General features: G+C 47.0%; 1 protein-coding gene across 1 annotated transcript in view; it reads left to right on the top strand.

The window, feature by feature from the left end:
• The window catches only part of STXBP6 (syntaxin binding protein 6), an 81,557-nt gene extending 70,623 nt beyond the window's left edge, over positions 1-10,934 (top strand). The window contains exon 6 of the mRNA XM_063439226.1: positions 9,882-10,934. Coding sequence (XP_063295296.1) covers positions 9,882-9,905 — 24 coding nt within the window. The 3' untranslated portion in view covers positions 9,906-10,934. The remainder of the gene's footprint in view (positions 1-9,881) is intronic.
• Positions 10,935-16,761: the final 5,827 nt, after the last annotated feature.

Here is a 16,761-nt window from a genome sequence, read left to right as displayed (position 1 = left end):
TTATTTTTATTTTGTATTTATTTTTTTCATTTTATTCTAATGACGCAACTGTTTAGCCAAGCTGATGATTATCATAACTATATAAAACTGTGCAACTCCTCATGCCACTGTTCAATTTAAGTACATACTCAGACACGCTGTTGTGGCGTATGTCACTGCTTTGTATAATATGCACAACAAAAATAAAGAATTAAAAAAAAAAAAAAAAACACCAAGTGACAGGTAGCAGAGACAACAAGCAGAGTTGCATACGTACCTATGAAACCAAACTATAAAATTAAACAAGGGAGGGATAAGAATGGGCGGGAAATACTTGCCTCCTGTCATAAATAAAATTAAGATTATCGGTACACTAAAGCTAGCATAATCTACAATTTTATAACATGACAGGAGGCTTTGTATTTGCTGTTTTAACGCTCAGCCAACAAATCCAACGCTGTTTGTTTCGCTGGTACCTATTCCGGGATATATTCGAGCAATCTTAAATAGACCTTTCAACTGCAACCTTTCAACCAAGTGCATAAACACATAAACAATCAACACATAAACTACAGAAACATAGTAAAATCCCCCACAGATTAAATATAAATACTGAACATATATCAATCCTAAAGCCCCCAACTAATATTAGCAGGAGGCAGTGGTACTCTGACCTGTACTGTCTGCGGAGCAGCAAAGAAAGAGGAAATGATGCATGGGGAGAGGAGTGTTATAGTACCTAACTTTTTTCTTTTTTTTTTTTTTTGAATTCTTTATTTTTGCGTGCATGTGATTAACAATGTTGTTAACTAAGCCACAACAGCTCAGGTTCTCGGTTTCCAACATACAATAACATATGGCAAATATGACAGTGCACAGTTTTAGGAATTATAATACGAACTTTTCAATGGTATAATACAGTGGGATTTTCACAGGTTTGTAAATCGCTAGCTAAGGCTATAATGTAATGTTACATTTACACCTAGGCTATAACAAGTGTATTTGTTATGATTAACCGGGGATGCAGCGTACAGGATATTGCTTATTACAGGTGTCTGAGGATTTTAAAACAATAGGTTACACAGTTCTTCGCATTATAGTGTGCATATAATCGGTTAGCTCTGTTTAAGTGCTCGGTGATGTTGCGCCTGTGGTAAGTGCCTACAGAGTCCACGAGAGCGTCGTGTCTGAGGGCCAGTGGGGAGCGTGTGGGAATGGTATCTTTGTGGGTGTACTCTGGTCTGTAGGAGTGTGTATATGCACGTATTGTGCTCGCGTTTATTGTTTCCTGGTGTGCTCGTCTAAACATAGGCTATCAGAAGCCTTTAATAGAGTGTCATCGTTTTGTGTGCCAGGTTGTGAAGTAAGGCGCTGTGTCCCGCTAGTTAGCGTTTATGTGAGAAGCCGCTGGGGTCTGAAATGCTCTGAATCTACTCTCCCTTCGGTTTACTCAAATTGTGCGGTTCCTGAGGCTGTATGTAGGCTAGGCTGGCTATGCGTTATATACGGGGCACTTTTTGCTTGCCTAAAAAACAAAGAATAACCCGTAGACAACCCGCTGTAACTTAGGGATAGTAATCGAAAAATTAAGGTAAACAATCAATTGCTCGTGCGATGCACGGTAGTGGGGGAGAAAGGGATAACATATATGGCCATGACCTTATCTGCAGCTAGTGTATAGGACATTGTACTCCTTGGCGGTCCTTATAGCGCACGGTTTCAAAGCAATTAACATGAAGTAAACAAGTTAGCCTAAACATAAACCAAACAAAGAAGAAAAAAAGAAAAACATGTATGCAGGCTGTTGGGTCGAACGTGCCTGGAGCATCGTCCAGATTGTCGGTATTAAAGAGTCATAGACCTTAGCGGGGTAAGTTCGGGTCAGGTGTGCCAGAACAGTTAGTGGGATGTCTCCAATCGTGTTCTGGGGCGAGTTGGATCCTCAAGTCTCCGGGGTGAGGCGTGGGTCGAGTTCATCGGCAGGCTCAGTATGTATAGCTGGTTAGTGTGAGGCCTCACCCTCTCCACCCGAGACTCCGTGATCAGTAACTTGGTGGGGGGGGGGGGGTGGACAATTAGGTTCGTCGGCTGTGGTTTAAGATATTGTGTAACAGTCTCTGTAATTAAAGTCCCTCACCGTGGGGTGAAGTCCCAAAAAAAAAGGGAAAGAAAAGAAAAACTCACAGAGGCCTTCAGGTTGTAGCAGGGATGGTGGATGTTCCGGCTTGTCCTCTTGGTACGAATTCGGCCGCGCTTGCATTTTCCCAGCTTGGGGGGTTCGGGTGATTTCCCTTGGGTGCTGGCTGGGGCAGTGTAGTCCGAGGGAGGCCGAGCAGCCGCAAGATCTCCGGTGCCTCCTGCATGCAGTGTAGCTTATGTGTGTTATCGCCCTTTGTTATCAACAGAGTGTGAGCTGGGCCCCAGCGATATTGAACGCGTTGCTCCCGTAGGATTGATGTGAGCTGCTGCAGGGATCTCCTCCAGGCCAACGTAGCCCCCGAAAGGTCCGCATAGAACGTTAAGTTCATGCCCTCGAAAGGGTAGGTCGGCTGGGCCCTAGCCGCTGTCAGGACTGCGGTTCTGTCCCTCTGGGTTTGAAACTGCAGGATGATATCCCGGGTGGCCGATTCAGGGGCCTTAGCCGGTTTTGGGATGCGGAACATGTCGTCCAGCGTCACCGCTTTGGCATGCTTTGGAGTGAGCATTACCGTGAGGAGCCGTCTCACAAAATGGGGCAGTTCAGATTCCGTTACGGCATCTGTTACGCCTCTGATCTTGAGATGCTTCATCCGACGCTTGTCCTCCATCTCAGCATACCGCAGGTCCTGCTGCTTAGATAAGTTCCTCAGCTCTCTAACCTCCTGCTGTAAGTCTTTAAGTTGTCTTGCTTGGGTTTGCGTAGAGTGTTCCACAGCCCCTATTCGTCCATTGAGGCCTGTTAAGGTGTCCCGAATCGAGGCCACCTCTGCCGATATTTTTTTATGGTGGTCCGCCATTAAGGCACTGATGGCCTCCATGCTCACCGGCGTGAGGGCTGCAGCTGGAGGAGGGGGCTGCGGTCGGGTCGGTGGTGACTTGAGGGCGGCCTGAATAAGCTCCCCTTCCGCTTCATCTGATGATTCGCTGTAAAAATCCGAACAACCCCCATGGAGGGACGCCATGTTAGGAGTTGAGGCTTCTCGGGCCCTCCGCCACAGCTCAACAATATCCGTGCCGGGGTTGTTTTTTTCAGGCTTCATTTTTTTCGTTTTACGCCCCATCTCGTTGGGGTGAGCAGCTGAGGCTATTCGGGTCAAGTTCTGCCTGATTTTAAGGTTTTTAAGCGGGTTTTTCCCGTTGTCTGGCTCGGAGCTCAGCAACCCTGCGACCATCCGCTACCGTGGTTAGGCCACGCCCCAGTACCTAACTTTTTTCTGATTGGTTGTTTTTTCTGTTCCGCTGTGGAGTTCTAGTAAAGAGAGACTTAAGCAAATATGAAGCCTCCTGTCATGTTATAAAATTAGTGCTATGATCTCACAATGTCACATACACATTATACAGTTATTCTTGTTGTGCCTGTCTCTGCTGTTGGGGCATTGCAGGATTGTTTGTAACCCTCTCTATGTACTACAAAAATAAATTTAACGAAATCACACAGAAACACGATGAATGCTGTTATAGCTGCAATGGGGAGGGGAGGGGGGGGGGGGGAGACCAACTGCATATCAATGTTGATGTATTTAGAATGCAATGTTCTAAAAGTCCCTGCTGGTTAAATGGTCAGGTGTCCCAATGCGTTTGTCCATATAGTGTATTTCGAACAGTATCACCTCATTGGAAAATGACATCTTTGATTCTTATATTAAAATAGTAATTTATTGATTTATTGTTTATTCCTACATGTGATATGACGTTTATTTTCCAATTAATTACACATGGAATGCTTTACAATCCTTGTATGTGTACGGTACAAAATGTAATAAAGTGTGTGTGTTTGTGTGTACGTGTGAGTGTGTATATATAAAATATGGTCTGTATGCCATGGCAAGCAACTTTTAAGGCGTTTGTGTGTATTATGCATCTGTCAGCTCATTAAAGTGGTCATGGTGTACTTCCCTGTCCCTTTAACACTGCAATGTTTTCGGAGTTAAAGGAACACTTTAGTCACCTAGACCACTTCAGCTTATTGAAGTGGTCTGGGTGCAGTGATTATATTGCAGTATTAAGACTGCCTCTAGTGGCTGTCTTCCAGAGACACTTTTAGTCGCCTAAAAGAAGCTGGACATCCTCACGCTCTTTACAAAGACATTCAGGGTCAGTGCAATCCCTATAAGAAAACATTGAAGCAATGTGACCAATCTACAAAAACATCTGTTTCTTGCTAAACTTGTTCCTGTCTCCAAAAATAAGGCCAGTGTATACACAGACAATTTGCAGAGCAAAGGGTCACACAGCAGGGGAGGGCTGGCAGCCTTAGGCCTGGGGGGCAAAACCAGTCAAGTGGCCCATTGCGCCACCAAATCAGTTCACCATCCATGCCCACCTTTTTCTGGTTTTATAACGGATATTGATGTTAAGCTAATCAGTAGCTCTTTGCCATACCCGCTCCTTCACGGCTCTGACTTTCAATGTTGTCAGAGCACAGGCTGAGAATCTCTGAGCCTGTGCTCTGACTCACTAACTGAGCGCCGGAACCACGAGGGAGAGGATATGATCTGACTGCACCTACTGCTGGTGCGCACCAGTGGACCACCAGCGAATCGTTTGAATTAAATATGCTGGTGTACCCAACTTGTGAGCTGTGTTGGCCGCCGGGCGCCTCTGTTGTCATGGCACCCTGCGTGACCGCACAGCTTGCCCACCCCAACGGCTGGCCCTGCTGACACACACTGATGTTACTACTTAGACATCCCTCAATATTAATACAGAGATGAGGGTAAACACCAATAAACTGTGGAAACAGAGCTGATCCCCCCAAATTTATAAAGGTTTGCTTAGAGGATTTATTCAAGATTAAATCATGCCTCCTCCTCTCTCCCCCATGCGCTGCTCTGTAGGCTGGGAGGAAGTGAAGAGTAATCACAGTCTCCCAGCACAACGCCACCTGTGGCTGCATGGGGAACAGCTGTTTAATGTAATGCTTGCAGGACGGCCAGCTGCCGCAGAACCTCTTTGTTTCCGTCTCTGCAAAGGGCTCCAGGCACTGCTTGTTGTGAGTGTGAGCCACTGTAAATTAGGGGCAGAGGGCACTTGCACTGCGGTCAAGACGGGTCTGGGCAGGAGGAGAGTGCAGTGCAATCAGTGCACTCCCCTCCTGTGGGTCACCAGTAGACTGGTGCACCTGCCCAGGATCAGAGCCGGTGCAAGGATTTTTGCTGCCCTAGACAAAATATAAATTTGCCGCCCCACCCCCCATGTGACATCACAATGCCCCACCCATATGATCTGCCATATGAACTAACGCCAGTGCTGCACACAGTGTGTGTTTACATTAAAAAGCCTGCAGGGACCAGCTATAGACACCAGAACCACTTCATTAAGCTATAGTGTCCCTTTAATGTGAGGTAAATTATAGATTAGTGTCACTAATAATATACTAGATTGCCTACTTACAATTAGATGAGGATGATGATGGGCTGCAGTTTGGCTCCACTGGTCTGGTGTAGAACAGGACCTCTGGAGGCTGTTTGCAACTGTGGTCACAAAATTCAACGTTCTGGGAGAATTGGAAGCAGCTCCATTTTTTGGGGGCCTCTTACACAGCTCAAGGTCTGGGCCCCAGTGCCTGACGGTGAGTATGCCCATAAGGCCCACTCATAAGTCCACTTATATGTTCCACCCACCCATGAGCTCGCTCACAGTGTGGAGTGTGTGAGTGGAGTATGTAGGGGATGTGTTATGTGTTATGTGTTATCTAATATGTGTGCTTATGGTATGTAGTGTATAGGGATACCAGTTTGTGCAGGTGATGCAGTGTGTTTGTGTGTAGTGGAAGCAGTGTGTATTTGTGTATGAGGGATGTATTATGTGTTTCTGGTTGTGTGTGAGGGATGCATTGTGTGAATCTGTGTTTGTATGCATAAGGGATGCAAGGTGTATGTCTGTATGTCTGTATGTGTGTGCATTGAGTGTAAGAGATGCATTGTGTTTCTGTGTGTATGTAAGAAAAAACAGTGTGTGTGTTTGCATGTGTGTGTAAGGGTTTGCATTGTATGTTTCTGTGTATGTGTGCAAATGATGCATTGTCTTTGTGTGTAAGGGTTGCATTGTGTGTGTGTGTAATGGATGCATTGTGTGTTTCTCTGTGTGTAAGGGAAGCATGTTCTGTTTCTGTGTATGTATAGGGATGCATTGTGTGTTTCTGTGTATGTATAGGGATGCATTGTGTGTGTGTGTGCGCGTAGTGTTAAAGAGCTCCCTGTCTTGCCCCCTGTCCTATAGAGCTGTCCCTTCTGTCCCTTAGAGCTCTCCCCTGCCCCTTAGTGGTCTCTCCTCTCCCCCACCCTCCTCTAGCGGTCTCTTCTCACACTCACCCACCCTCCCTGTGCTCTTCTCATCCCCCCTCCACCCTCCCTGTGTTCTTCTCACTCCTCCCTCTGTATGTTCTCACCCCCCTCCTCCCTGTGTTCTTCTTACTCCCCCCCTGTTCTTCTTACCCCCTTCTTCTTATTACTCCCCCCTTCTTCTTACCCCCTTCTTCTTCTTACCCCCTTCTTCTTCTTAACCCTCCTTCTTCTTCTTACCCCTTCCTTCTTCTCCACCCTCATTTACCCCCCTCTTCTTCTTACCCCCCCTCTTCTTCTTACCCCCCCTCTTCTTCTTACCCCCCCTCTTCTTCTTACCCCCTCTTCTTCTTACCCCCCCTCTTCTTCTTACCCCCCCTCTTCTTCTTACCCCCCCTCTTCTTCTTACTCCCCCTTCTTCTTACCCCCCTCTTCTTCTTACCCCCCTCTTCTTCTTACCCCCCTCTTCTAATTACTCCCCACTCTTGTTATTACTCCCCCCTTCTTCTTCTTACCCCCTCTTTTTCTTATCTCCCCTCCTTCTTACTTCCCCCCTCTTCTTACTCCCCCCCTCTTATTATCCCCCCTCCCCTCTTCTTACTCCCTCTCTTCCCTCTTCTTACTCCCTCTTTTCTCTTCTTCCCACTCCCCTCTTACTCACCCCCCTCCCCTCTTCTTACTCTCCCCCTCCCCTCTTCTTACTCCCCCCTCCCCTCTTCTTACTCTCCCCCCTCCCCTCTTCTTACTCTCCCCCCTCTCCTCTTCTTACTCTCCCCCCTCTCCTCTTCTTACTCTCCCCCCCTCCCCTCTTCTTACTCTCCCCCTCCCCCCTTTTTACTTTCCCCCCTCCCCTCTTCTTACTTCCCCCCCTCCCCTCTTCTTACTTTCCCCCCTCCCCTCTTCTTACTCCCCCCCTCCCCTCTTCTTACTCCCCCCCCTCCCCTCTTCTTACTCCACCCCCTCCCCTCTTCTTACTCTCCCCCCTCCCCTCTTCTTACTCTCCCCTCTCCCCCTCTCTTCTTACTCTCCCCCCTCCCCTCTTCTTACTCTCCCCCCTCCCCTCTTCTTACTCTCCCCCCTCCCCTCTTCTTACTCTCCCCCCTCCCCTCTTCTTACTCTCCCCCCTCCCCTCTTCTTACTCTCCCCCCTCCCCTCTTCTTACTCTCCCCCCTCCCCTCTTCTTACTCTCTCCCCCTCCCCTCTTCTTACTCTCTCCCCCTCCCCTCTTCTTACTCTCTCCCCCTCCCCTCTTCTTTATCTCCCCTCCCCTCTTCTTACTCTCCCCCCTCCCCTCTTCTTACTCTCCCCCCTCCCCTCTTCTAACTCTCCCCCCTCCCCTCTTCTTACTCTCCCCCCTCCCCTCTTCTACTCTCCCCCCTCCCCTCTTCTTACTCTCCCCCCTCCCCTCTTCTTACTCTCCCCCCTCCCATTCCCCCCCCCCCTCTTCTTACTCTCCCCCCCTCTTTTTACTCTCCCCCCTCTTTTTACTCTCCCCCCTCCCCTCTTCTTACTCTCCCCCCCTCTTTTTACTCTCCCCCCTCTTTTTACTCTCCCCCCCTCTTCTTACTCTCCCCCTCCCCTCTTCTAACTCTCCCCCCCCCTTCCCCTCTTCTTACTCTCCCCCCTTCCCCTCTTCTTACTCTCCCCCCTCCCCTCTTCTTACTCTCCCCCCTCCCCTCTTCTTACTCTCCCCCCTCCCCTCCTTTTTACTCCCCCCTCCCCTCTTTTTACTCCCCCTCCCCTCTTTTTACTCCCCCCCTCTTTTTACTCCCCCCTCCCCTCTTTTTACTCTCCCCCCTCCCTCTTTTTACTCTCCCCCCCTCCCCTCTTTTTACTCTCCCCCCCTCCCCTCTTTTTACTCTCCCCCCTCCCCTCTTTTTACTCTCTCCCCCCCTCCCCTCTTTTTACTCTCTCCCCCCCCCTCCCCTCTTTTTACTCTCTTCCCCCCCCTCCCCTCTTTTTACTCTTCTTACCCCTTCCCCTGTAGGTGGCCGAGCTGCACTCCAGTCCGCGGTCCCGGCCGGAGTGATAGGAAGGTGCTCAGTGTGCACCTCCCTGTCAGTCCGGCCGGGTACAGGAAACAGAAACTCCTGTTCCGCGCGGAACAGGAGTTTCTGTTTCCTGTACCCGGCCGGACTGACAGGAAGTGCACACTCAGTGTGCACCTTCCCATCACTCCGGCCGGGACCGCGGACTGGAGTGCAGCTCGGCCACCTACAGGGGAGGGGAGAAGCTGCTGCAGCCGTCTGAGCGCTCTTTACAGAGCGCTCGGCGGCTGCAGCATTTAAAGGGCCGGCCCGCCGCGGCCGGTCCTAAAAGAATTTCGGGTGGCCTGGGAGGCAATTGCCTCCCTGCCCCCCGGCCCAGCCCGCCCCTGTCACACAGTGTTATACTTCAATGATAGAAAAGGAAAGATTATATTCGGTCTTCATAATTTATTTAAAGGACCACTATAGGCACCCAGACCACTTCAGCTTAATTAAGTGGTCTGGGTGCCTGGTCCAGCTAGGATTAACCCTTTTTTCTATAAACATAGCAGTTTCAGAGAAACAGCTATGTTTTTAAATGGGTTAATCCAACCTCTAGTGGCTGTCAATGAGATTTTCACAGTGAGAAGACGCCAGCGTCCATAGGAAAGCATTGAGAATGCTTTCCTATGGACTGGCTGAATGCGCGCGCGGCTCGTGCCGCGCATGCGCATTCAGCCGAAGAGACTGAGAGGAGGAGGAGGAGGAGAGTCCCCCGCCTGGCGCTGGAGAAAGAGGTATGTTTTCCTGGTACTATAGTGGTCCTTTAAGATTAGTGTACAATATATTTTCACTTTTTTGCCCCGCCAGAATAAATTTTTTTGTTTTAGGTTTCTCATTCTACTTACACACAGCCCTTTTTTGTTTTAACTTGTAACACTATGTGTTTGTTTATATACTCTCCTAGAACTGTGTTTGTCAGTGGCATCCAGTAGATTTTGCACCTCTGATTAATCATTTTTGGAAAAAAGAACCTGATGTGTCAAGCAATTATAAAGTAGTGGGCATTATTTAGCTGCGTTTTGTGTGTTTTGTAGTCTGTTTTGTGGTGATTTTCAATTCGTACTTAATGACCGAGATATTTGGAAAAGATGTGGATTCAGCAAAGGCTAATGCTAAAACTATATTTTGGCTCTTTTTCCTTGTTTGCTGTATTTTCCAGACTGTCATGCTGTCAACTTCAAGTGCCCTTTAGGAACATTCTCCAATTTAGAGAGGAGAGCAGCTGTGCGGTTTGCCATTTATTCTAGTGTGTGTTTTCTTGGGTACATGCCACCGAGCTCCTCGGTCTTTTCATTTTATATTATCTTTCGATAAATTACAACCTTGTAAAGTACGCACAGTATGCTTTCCTACTCTAAATCCTGTTTGTTTTTGTTCCATCTCTCTGCAGCTTGCCATGAAACACAAGTGCTGACCAAATCAGCGAAAAAGGTGGCTTCCACTCGTCCGGACTTTCCAATAAAACAAATCAGCACAAGGTTATTTACTGAATATGTATGTCTTTCTTTTAAATGGGACTCCTCTATTGTTCGCCTGCGTGTCTTTCTGCATCTCCCCTGATCTACTGGGCGAGAACTGGTTATCAGCCAGCGTAATGTTTCCATCATTTTAAATGGATAAGTTAGAGCTTGTGCTGGACAGAATTCTCTTTGTACAGCTCCTTGCCCCCTCTTCATTTTTTAGCCTCTTTTGTTCCCGGGGGAGAGGGAGGTTTAAGGGAGTGGCTGGAGGGACTGGTCTATCTTGTGCATTGTGATTCCCACTAGAAGATTCACTAAAAGTATTTTCTTCGAAAGACTGCTCTAATGAATCATTGATAAAGTGTAACCCACTGAAAATGGTGTTCATGGAGTGGGCAGGTTGGAGAACTTTTCTCAAAGCAATGTGAGTGCTGTGACTGATGAGAGATGACAGATAAATCTGCACATCGATGGATGATGAGTTTTGGTAACTGCAAGTCATTGAACCGAGTGCTATACTGGATGGAGCAGCTGTTGGTGTATATGGAGCATTTAGATGAAGCATTAGATGGAGTTGAGATGACTTCAGTTGGGCACAAAACTTTCAGAGATTTTCAACTTTGTTATTGCAAGACTGTCTTGAAAATTGAGCTACGCGTGCCTACTTATGGTTTGTGTTCCCGTTCCACGCACATCAGGAAAAAAGCTTTTTGTGGTTTTTTTTTTGGGTTTTTTTCCTCCGTACTTTTACATTTTATTAATGTCCTCTTTTGAATGAACGTGTCCATCATACACACCTTCATGCCAGCGTCCTTATGAGGGCTAAGCACATTTTTAATGTTTCCATGTGATTTTATTTTTACCAGTATATCGCATATTAATACCCCAAGCAATAAAAAAAAGATGGCTTATAAGGACAGAACACACAAAACAAGTTTGTTTCCTTAAAGAGAGAGCAACAATAAAAAAAGTAAAAAATACAATTTTGTTTGTGCCTTTATTATTTTTTAATCGTGTATTGGTCATATTATTGAACATTGTTTGAGCGTTACTATTTATTGATGAAGGATAGACAAATTACAACAGTGCGATTTAGCGTAAACCTATATTGTGAACTTTTGTGAAATACCTAGTTGCTAATGCTGTAGTTATGGCTCTGATTAGACGACTTCCGCCATTATTGGCGTTCCACAAAATATGAGTGATAGTCAGCATTAATCGGACCTGTGAATTTAAGCAGACCACAGTACTCCACCAAAAATATTAGGTATCCGTTTGGTCAATGTGCAGCTGAAACTGTGTGTTTTTAGTTTGTATACTATATCATACCTGTTGTCGTAGTGAGGCAACTGGGCATGTAAGTTAGGGAATTCAGGGCAGCTTCTCCCACAAAATCATGGGGAAAATATGAAATTCATAGCTACTCTTAAAGATCTGTCACTTTTTTTATTTTAATGCTGGCGTGTTCCAACCCTCCCTTGCCTCATTTTTTTTCTTTTGCGCTAATTATGCTTTATTTATTTTTTTATTCAATTTTTTAGTAGGGACTAGTTTTCCTCATGTATAACATGAAGGTGGACCTTTAGTGAGCTCCACAACCTTTTGTCAACTTTGTCATCAGTAGTACTCGAGTCACTTACAGGTCTTGCATTTTGCCTCTGTCTGGAGTAATTCGTACATTACGAATACATAATGGTTACCAACACTACAATCACACACTTAGAGAATTCCACACTGCATAGTCCAGACATTAAAGGAACACTATAATACAAACGTGTATTCCCAACCCTCTAGTGTTAACATTATTTAGGTAGTCGGTCCCACCTTGCCACCCTTAAATAGGATAAAAACTCTCCTTTATTCCAACGCAGCGCAGGTCTGCCAGCTCACCCCCCACCTCTGTGGCTAAGATCATCAGAATTGACTATCTCAGCCAATCCAATGCTTTCCCATGAAGGTAAGGCGAGGGGCGGAGCCAAACTCGCTGGCCAATTAACATCTCATAGATATGTATTGAATCAGTGCATCTCTGGGGAAAATTCAGCATCTAGATGTAGAGAGAATGTGCAGCACTGACCCAGGAAGCACCTCTAGTAGCAGTCTGAGTGACTGCCACTGGATGTTTCCCTAGGAAGAAATGTAAACACTGCCTTTTATCTGAAAATACATTGTTTACATTAAAAAGGCTTCAGGAAATGACTATACTCACCAGAACAACCACATTAAAGGTGAACTATAGTGCTAGGAAAACAGTTGTTTTTCTAACCATATAGTGCCCCCTCACTCATGGTGATAACGGGGTTAAAATCCTTTATCGCTTACCTGATTCCCTTGGCGCTGGTTCAGGCTCCTGATCCACCTACATCAGGCGTTGGGGGGGATCTATTGTGCTGTGCTCGCATTTGGGTGACGTTGGATGTTCTCATGCATAGAGTGAGAACGTCCAGTGTCAGCCGACCAAAATTTGCCTTACCATCGGGAGTCCGTCTAGTGGCTACCTGGCAGACAACCGCTAGAGGTGGAGATAACCCTCCAAGGTAATAATTACAGTTTTTAAAAAACTGCCATAATTACAATTGCAGGGTTAAGGGGCTGGGGACGCTGCAACCAGATAACTTAAATTAGCTGAAGTGGTCTGGGTGCCTATAATTTCCCTTTAAGCTGTAGTTGTCTATAGTGTCCCTTTACTATACCAGTACAGGTGTTGTGAACTAGGTCTACCCCAATGCTTTGCCAGCATTATGGCTGTAAGGGCATTATGGGAGATGTAGTCCACAACATCTGGAGTCCTGAAGATTGTCTACCCCTGTATAAACTATTTAAACTGATAAACTCAGTAATTGAATCATGTAAAATTACACAACACTACAGACGTATTAACTAATGTTAAGTATAGTGTCTCTTAACATAAGTTGAATTTCCTTGGTAAACTTCGCGAGCTGAAAACATAACCTAAAAAAACTGTTTTCACACATAACAATAATTAAGCGATTCTGTGGGGCTTTCAGCTGCTGTGTCCGTGGTCTTCGTGGAGGAGTCAGTTGCCCACGAGGTGTAAAGGTGACTACGGGGGTCGGGTCCCAGGTGTGGGTGCGTTGTCTGTGTCCAGAGTCCTTTGCAGATACTGCCAGACCCAGAGTGCTGAGCAGGATCAAAGCTTCTTCTTCAGTGGATATTTTAGGTGTAGTCTCGTTGTGATTAACCAGAAGGGATCTCGGTGATGTCCACCCGTATGTCACTCCAGCAGTTCTCAATATTGTTGCTGCTGGGCATAGGGATTTCTGCCAGAGCAGAGTAGGTCGTGAGAGGTCTTGGAAAAACGTGAGGGCAGCTCCTTCAAAAGAGATGGGTGTGCTGCTTTGCAGTGCTGTAAGAAATGATATTTTGTCGATTTAGAGGGATTATCTGATAATAACATCTCTCATAGCTGTAGGTGGTGCTCTAGGTGACTTTGGGAGACGATTCCATCAAAAGAAAGCTTCTTGGCTTGGTTGGGGGCAACAGAGTTGTTACTAGGCACCTGATGTAGTGTGGGAGTTATTCCATTGGTATTGCTTCTGGCACTCCCCGTATCTTTAGGTTATTACTCCTGGTGTGATCATCTAGCGCAACTAGTTCTGTGACAAATGCATGGTGGGTACTTTGAACAGTGTACTGAGTCTCTCAGTACAGTAATGTCTTGCCTTATGTCTGTGATGTCCTCCTCCGTGGCACGGACTCTGTCTGTGGCCATCTGCACCTCAGCCCTAACCAACTTCACATCAGCTACCAACAGCTTCTTTACATTGGTCAGTAGATCCTTGATGTCCTGCTTGGTGGCCAGAGTAGACACGTCTGGATAGCCTGGAGCAGGTAAGGCCGATGTCTGGAAAAGGCTGCAGTGGAGGGTCACCGTGATTGGTAAGTAGATCTTCAGCATGGGCTTCACTCTCCTCCGCGGCCGCCATCTTGGATTGGGCCTGTCGCTGAAGCCCTATATCCCTCGAATCTTGAGGTGTGCCAGGCAGTGGTTTCTGGGATCTCCTCCCCATGTTTGTGTGCAGGTCTGCTGCTTTGGGACCGGTGGCTAGGTATTGGTTCGGTGCACTTAGAGGTGAGACAGGCCTCGGGAGATTGTACAGGCTCAGGAGCGCGCGAGGTTGGTAGGTTGCAGGCCTCCTTTTCTGCTGAAAGAGCGGCATGTATTGTGGTGGAATCTCGGTAAAAATACATTTAGTAGGCCGAGATTACCACGTGGCATGTGTACGTGCATATGCTGACGTATCGATCAGTTGGTTGCACGTGGCAAGATACGATCAGTAGTGTACGGAGCATGTGCGAGAATACAGGATGTAGTATTCCCCTCCTCCATTGTGCTGGACAGGCCATGCGGTCAAACAGGAAGTTAATTCTTATTTGTATTGATTGGTTAAGAGAATGTGCGGGTGGAGCTTAATATGGGAGGAGTTATGTGCCTATATAGGGAGCCTGCACTATTGTCCGGGGCTCAGAACTTGCTGTATTTTGGTGACATTAGTCCCTCTGAGTCCCGATCGGTGAACCGAATAAAGAATCTCTTCCTTCCTGAAGAAACCTGTGTCCATCTCTCTGTGCTTGGCTTCCGTCAGTTTCTCCGGTATCATTTGGTGCATTGGCCGGGAAGCTCATCGTTCAACGGTAGCTGAGAAGCAGAGGCGTGAGACGGTCTATCTTTACCCACGTTCTCTACGGCTGCACCCCTGAACTTCTGCGTGGACCTCCCTTCGTCTCGGCGCCACTGGTCTGTTGTCCAGGAGATCATCGGCCTCTACGTAGTAAGTGCTGGGGTGTCCCCGTCGATGAGTGTGAACTCAGGTTCAGGAACGAGGAGGTAAGACGACCGCTGTTTTAGATGGCGGACCCACTAGGGATATACCGATTGTGCGGTAGGCCCATAAGGGGTTAAATCTGTGTATGGAATCTGCCCCCTCTGTCGGAGGGAAGGAGCGAAGGCGCACCGCTCAATCGAACGCTCTTTAGTAAGACCGTTTGATTTGGTTTGGAGTCAGGCGGGGTTCTGTGTAAATAGCCCTAGCTGGACACCGGTGTCTTGTCTAGACTAGCGTTCTATGGTGTACAATTTGTTCGCTAGGTCGGAGGGACCGGGAGACTAAGCGGCGTCTGTGTAAATTCGGTCCGCTAGATCTCAACCTATCTTGGCTAAGTGGGAAGGCGTGTAAATTTGGAACCCACTAGACTATATATAGAGTAGAAAGACTAAAAGGGTTCTGTTGTAAATTCCGCCCTCTAGTTCGCTATATGTGGTGCTTGGGCAGTGTGGCTAACCAAAACGGATGTAGATAGTTTTAGGTAGTCCATCAAGGTACTGGCCAATAGTTTAGTTGGGATTGTATATGTGTTAAAGATTGTTAGTAAAGTGTATATCTTGTTAGATAGCGCAAGCTCAGCCGTCTAGCGAGAGTGTTAATAGTGTGTTGCTGTATTATAGTGCACGGTACCATAACCCTGTATATTTACTGACATTGAATATAAGTACTAATCATTGTCGTCTAATGCATGTCTAACACCATAACCACTAATAATTGTATTGTGACCTTAAATTGTACTTTGACCTATGCTAACCGTACTGTAACTACTATTTGTAAAAGACGATGTTACTGGGGTGTGTTATAGACGGGTAATTCATATATAGAGAATTATAGCGTGGGTGACTGTAAAGTTTCGCCAAAGGGCTTAATATTGATTACTTAGTGACTGGTGTAACAGCTGTGTGTGTACGGGAATTCCCTGAGTGATTATCGTGTTATTGTGTACGTTTCACTTGGTAACTGTACCACGTGGTGCTGTTGCCGGAAGAAACGGGTGTGACTGTTGAATAGTGTGTGTGTATAGCATTCGTTGTCAACGACGCTCCATTGCTAAGTATGGGCGCGTCGGAGTCGACGATTTTGGATCCCTTAGATTGTATGGTGAAGAATTTTAAAAAGGGATTTACAAAATGTGACTTTGGGGTTAAAATGTCTTCTGTACGTTTGGTCACTTTGTGCACTAGGGAGTGGCCCACTTTGGTCGCCGCATGGCCGCCACGTGGCAGTTTAGATCCAAATCTGGTACAGCGTGTACACGTGGCTGTATCAGGTAGGCCTGAACTTTACGGACAGTTTCCATACATTGATTGTTGGAGGCAGGCCGTAAACGACTCGCCAAGATGGATCCGGATATGCCACGAGGAGCAATGTCGCCTCATGGTGGCCAGGACTTGTTTGTCCACTAGGACCACGGTTAAGCCCATTTTGGACACGCCCCCTGGGTCCGAGATCCCTATGCCGCCCCCTTACTTCCCTGTAGAGGGAAGTGATACAAGTACAGGAAGTTCCACACCCACTCACCCGTTGTCCCCCTCTGCTTCCTCCTCCAGTTCAGAATCCACCCCCCGCCGTACTAAACCTCCCCTTCCGACACCAGCCCCCGTTAAGTCCATCTATTCTGATTTGGCGCCATTTCTAGTTTCCGGTCAGGCTTCTTCTAGCCCGGCTCGGAATATTCTATTCACCGACCTTCCCCAAAATCAAGCTTCTACATCCTCATGTCTTACTACCCCCCGACCGGAACCTCTAACCGACGCCCCTCCACGTAGTCCTATACTAACCCGACAACTGACCGGTACCCAACAACCCAAACTTTATCAGATGCCTCTTCGTTTGAATCCTGGGTCAGCCTATCTTGATGCCACAGGTCAAATGGTGTATGCTGACCCAGTCTTCGTATATGTCCCGTTCACGACTACCGATCTCTTGAATTGGAAGACCCACAATTCCTCGTATACTGAGA

This window comes from Pelobates fuscus, chromosome 13, assembly GCF_036172605.1.
Source record: "Pelobates fuscus isolate aPelFus1 chromosome 13, aPelFus1.pri, whole genome shotgun sequence".
Taxonomy (NCBI): Eukaryota; Metazoa; Chordata; class Amphibia; order Anura; family Pelobatidae; genus Pelobates; species Pelobates fuscus.
This window is presented reverse-complemented; position numbering and strand designations above follow the sequence as displayed.